This window comes from Daucus carota, chromosome 4 (genome assembly GCF_001625215.2).
Source record: "Daucus carota subsp. sativus chromosome 4, DH1 v3.0, whole genome shotgun sequence".
NCBI lineage: Eukaryota > Viridiplantae > Streptophyta > Magnoliopsida > Apiales > Apiaceae > Daucus > Daucus carota.
In genome coordinates this window covers 48208039-48213656 of record NC_030384.2, presented here as the reverse complement: position 1 = coordinate 48213656, position 5618 = coordinate 48208039, and the positions used below count along the sequence as shown (strand labels likewise).

Genomic DNA, 5618 nt, shown 5'->3' with positions numbered 1-5618 from the left:
TCAGTGGCTGTTTACTCGTTTTGAGATGCTAAAAAATGATTCCATAAAAGTTACTGGTTGAAACAATTTTTTTTTATGACCCTGAAGCTGAAATTAACCATTAATTGCTCACTCAACCAAATTAATCACCGTTTTAATAATTGGAGCAAACCATTCTTGTAAAGTCTTTAGTTAAAAAAATAAATTGACACGCCAAATTAAAAAATATGCATCATCTCCTTGTTGATAATTTTTTTTTTTTTTTTGAAAGCAACCTTGTTGATAATTTTAGTCAGGCTCTATGATAGTTATATTTGTGGAAAATGTTACAAATTTATAATAAATGTCGCGCATCTTCTTGTCAAAAAAAAATATCGTGTTATCTATTACTATATCAAAGTAATATATTTTATTTATAATAATTTTACATAACAATATATTATTTTTAAAACATAGCAACGTAATATGAATTATTGAAATCGAAACAAAATGTTGTTATAAATTTTATCTAATAGCTTATAAGTTCAATTTCGTCGACAATTATAGTCTAACTCACTAGAAATACTTTTATAAAATATTTTGTCAATTCAATTTTAAATAAATTTTCTAATGATTGATTTTTTATTAATATTACATATATTTATTGATTCCAATCTTATCAACAATGATGATATTCAAAAAAACAATAAAAATAAAATCCAAGTATAAAAGTGGTACTTAGTATACACACCGGACATCTATACTATACTATAATAAGCCAACATGGGTATAATTTGTAGTCCAAGATTTTAGTTATATTTTTTGGTTTGGTACTCTCCTTTTGGTACTACAAGTCTACAAATGTGAACCTATTAGTATTATATTGTTAAACAATTTCAAATACTAAAAACACTCATAACAATCTATTATCATATAATATTTCATTAAAAAATTATAATGATGTTATAAATAAATCGGCTATGTTTGGAAAAGATTTGAGTTTTCTAATTTTTTTTATTTTTAAATCTACGTGTACTAAATTTGGGTTAAACACATTAGGGTTTGTCAATTTTCAAGTAATCGGGAGAAAATATAGTCGGTTGAATAATATAATTTAATTAAAATTCAATCCACTAATATTAAAATACTAATAAAATGATGTTAAAATTTAAATTATAATAATATATTATGAACTATATATCCGCCCGTGCTTCGCACGGGTTAAAGGCTAGTCTTTTTTAAAATAATAGCCGCGTTTTTTGTTAATATGATATAATAAACTTAACAATTAAAATCTATTAGTATTTTGATTAACAACTGATTATCAAATAAATTCGACAAAGGACTTTCACTTATTAAATCTGACTGTTACCTCTTACAAACACTCCAAAAACTCCGGATTTAGAAATTACTGTCCTTTTAGAAAAAATGTTGTGGTAAAAATTAGATAAACAGTTTGGTAATTTTTTTTTAATATTTGATTATAGTGAGTTATAATAGAAATAAAATAATATTTTTGATGAGATTTGATAATATAAAGCTGAAAAATCATTTTTATCAAAAATATGGGAAGACTGTTTTTTTAACGCAGCTTTTCAATTAAAAACTGTTGTTAGAAAAAATTATTTTTAAATTTATCAAACAGTTTATCTATTATTCAGTTAACAAACTGTTGTTCTGTGTAACAAAGAAACTGCAGTTAATGATGAATTGTAATAACAAATCGTAAAGCATGAGAATCAAGAAACAAACCCTGGGCTATCTTGTGAATTCCGGGGGAAATTCTTTCTTGATTTTGTGCCTCTAAACTCAAGGAAAAAACAGCCCTTTTTATTTAATTTTATTATTACTCATTGGTTTACAGAATAAAGATTACTAACATATAAAGAATGATGAAAGGAGAACAGAGAAAAGAGGGTAAGAAGGAAAAGAAGGGTGAGGATGAAGGGGAAATATTTGTCTTTGTTTGAACATAGTGAAGTGAACTAACTGATCTGATCTACATGTTCATTGTATCTATATATCCAATTATCCATGCATAAAATTGGGAAAAATTACATAAAAATTGATTATAAGAAAATAAGGAATATATTTCTTATATTAAAATAGAGTTGTCCATGTATCAATTATTATTTTACTCCTGTTTTAGCAAATTTCAACTTGAGATTTAATTCGAATTCAATTCCTATTAGGATCACAAAAGGAAAAAACCTAGGCCTATATATAACGCGCCTCTGCTTTCTATTTCTCCCTACAAGAACTCCCCCTTCATCTATACTTCTACACAAGCTTCTCTTTGTTTTCTTGTTAACATTACATTAACTTGTTCACACAATTCTCTGAAGATATGAAGGGTAGGTTTCCGACGGAGGAAGACATGAAGGGCATCGAGCACAAGCTGCCTTTCATGTCGAAATTCGACATATTGGTTGAAGTTTGTAGGGTTGCTTCTGAGTTATATGATCAAGAAAACAAGAGCAATGAGGGTAGTCATGAAAAATCTTGGGGGAAGAGGCCTATGAGGGGTGATCATGATCAAGAAAACAAGAGTAATGAGAGTAGTGATGTTAAGGCTTTTGATGTCGAAAAATCTTGGGGGAAGAGGCGTGTGAGGGGTGATCATGATCAAGAAAACAAGAGTAATGAGAGTACTAATTTTAAGGCTTTTTTCGATGTCGAAAAATCTTGGGGAAAGAGGGCTGTGAGTCTTGATCATGATCAAGAAAACAAGAGCAATGAGAGTAGTAATGTTAAGGCTTTCAATATCGAAAAATCTCGGGGAAAGAGGGCTGTCAGGGGTGATCATGATCAAGAAAGTAGCAAGACTGTATGGTTGAGTTCAAGATCAAGAATTTGTTGTATCTCAGGAGAGGAGTTGTTTAAGAGGGGGCTTAAGAGGGTTGAGGGGGAGAGTTCTTCGGGTTTTCGAGGCAATGCGGGGAGATCAGGGAGTGGTCTTGATCGTGGGAAGAAGAGAAAGTACTATGGTTTTGAGGATTTTGAGGTTTATGAAAAGAAAGAGAGGGTTCTTGGGAAGAAAAGGACTTATTGTGGCCCGAAAGACGAAGATTTTGAGTATTCTGTGGAGAGAAAGAAGGCTAGGAAGAATAATTTTAAGGTGAGGGCTAGAGTTGTGGAAGCTGCACCATTGCCTGGAGAGTTTGCTGCTGAGATTTTGAGGCTGGGGGGTAATGATGTCAAATTATTGATACAAAAGAATATTACTGCAACTGATTTGAACGCTAGTGAGAATCGGTTTTCGATTCCTGTTAACCAGCTTAGAGAAGAAGGGAAAGATTTTCTTACCGAAGATGAGGAGAAAACGTTGGATCGACGCAATGCAGGCAATGGTATTGTGCCAATTCCAGTTCGGGTCCTCGAGCCTAACCTTAAGAGGTCGTTTATCAATTTCAAGAAGTGGCCTATGAATAATTCGTTTTGTTATGTTTTGTGCGGCTCTTGGACTGTGATGCAGAAGAATAATCGTCTTCAAGCTAACACGGAGTTACAAGTATGGTCGTTTCGGGTTAATGGAGAATTGAATTTGGCATTGGTGAAAGTCCCTAAAATATAAGTCATGTTCTGAGGTCTGAATCCTGATAATGCAGAGTCTTTCAAGTCATGATCTACTGGAGTATGGTAACGAAGATTAACTTACTTGGTTTGTTTCTTAATTAGTTACGATTATTAGTAGTTATTGGTTGGTTTTAGAGGTGTTTGCCTAATATTATTTACAGACTAATAAGATTAGCCAAACACCTGAGGTTTTGGTTCCCATTCTGTAGAGTACTTAACATCTTTGGGGAAATTAAATATGCTATTTGTTGTTTTATTAGCGGCATCTATATATGAGTGCAATGTCTGGTTCCGACTCCTAATTTTACTTCTGAATTAGTTGATAATAAGCAGTTAAGCACTCACTCAAATTTGACAGAGCAATCAGTGGTTGTTTACTTGTTTTGAAATGTTAGGAAATGGCACGAAAAATCACTGGTCTAATACAAACTTTATTTATCTCCTGAAACTGAAGTCTGAATTCAATGTAATGGAATAAAGTGACACAGCTCAGGTGTTCCAGACATTAAGATGCATTTGAATCAATAGTATTTCAAATACAACGAATATATTGCAGTCACCAGAATTGCGATTAGAGGTCTCGTTACACCTGAGTCCTGACAATGGATAATCAGTAAAGTACATTCCTCCTTCATCACCCTTCGTTTCTCATCTCGTGTTCTTGTTCCTCTGCTCGCTTCTTTTTTTTCTTTTTTTAACGGGGAACCTTCAGAAGTAAATCCCGGGGGCAGAAGTAACTTCGGCTAGACTACTACTGAGCTTGTAAGCGGTATCAAGTTAATCCTAAAATAGTAGCAGAATACTGAAATGTTGCAATCTGCAGCATCCACCATCAAATATCAAAAGAATCAAGTCCACTTATTTATTCCTTCAATAATTTCTTTTAGATGATTATTTTTGAACGGTCTTTTAATGTGTGCCAAGAGTACACAATAATCACTAAATTCTATAAAAATGGCCTATTCTGATTGGTGGAGTTGATGTGAATGCAGAGGAGCATTATCATTTATTATTCATCCACCAATCAAAAGAAGCTATTTTTATTGGAGTTAAGCACACCATAGAAAATCCCATTTTTGAATACAGGAAGAACTGACATATTTGATTGCCAATATAATTCCGATTCCAATTACTATTATAATGCAAAAAATTACAAATTCATGTATTTACAGATTATAAATAACAAATACATCTTTCGTTTTTTTTTTTTTTTTTATATTACTAACATATTTGATTGCCAATATAACTCCTATTTCAGTTACTGCAAGAATTCAAAATTTCACAAATCCAGGTTATTGTTAAATATTACTAACATATTTGATTGCGGATATAAAGATTATGTTGGTTAATTTGCTGCTTAAATTGCTTGGGTTTTTTTAAAAAATAGCTTCTTTCTGTTGCTTTGTTTACAACATCGTGTGGAATATTTGTATTGGAGTCTTTTCTCGGGATAAACATGTTTGTTTAGTTTCTAATTTGCATCTTAGGTCTTTTCCCTTTTTTTCCCTTTTGTAAAAGGAGTGTGTTTATAGTTGAATACATGTTTAGAACTGCAGATGTGTAGCACAAAAAAAAAACTGAATTCTTCAGCCCACTGGTTCCCTTTGTTAGGCCCATTAATAAATGGATTGATGCAGATAAATTGAATCATTATGTAATATGGGCTTCCTACTCCCATTTACTATCACGATAGATTCAGGACAAATATTTGAGCCACACAAGTTGCCAAATTTAATGTTACTAAATTAAAATAAATTATATATTATCTTTTTTGAAAAAAATTAATTCAATAATGAAAAGGTATATGAAATCTATAAAATAATCGACTAAAGCGGATCATATTACTGATTAATCTTGTTTTTATGGAGAAATAGTCGCATAATTTGTTGAATTTGATACAGATATATGTATAAATTTCACAACAACTAACAACTAATTTTTATTTTTTTTTAATATAGGAACCCGCAATTGCTATATTTTAGGTGCGTACGGGGTAAACCACGGGCTCAAAAATTAATTTGAGATTAACTTAGGTGGTTGAAATTTCTCGGTTAAAACTTAATAAAAAGATGTTGTCCTTTTTA

At 31.4% G+C, this 5618-nt stretch overlaps 1 protein-coding gene across 1 annotated transcript; it reads left to right on the top strand.

The window, feature by feature from the left end:
- Window positions 1–2226: 2226 nt before the first annotated feature.
- Window positions 2227–3753, top strand: LOC108217499 (uncharacterized). The gene has a single exon (XM_017390328.2). The coding sequence runs from the start codon at window positions 2306–2308 to the stop codon at window positions 3530–3532; it is 1227 nt and encodes a 408-aa protein (XP_017245817.1). The 5' UTR covers window positions 2227–2305; the 3' UTR covers window positions 3533–3753.
- Window positions 3754–5618: the final 1865 nt, after the last annotated feature.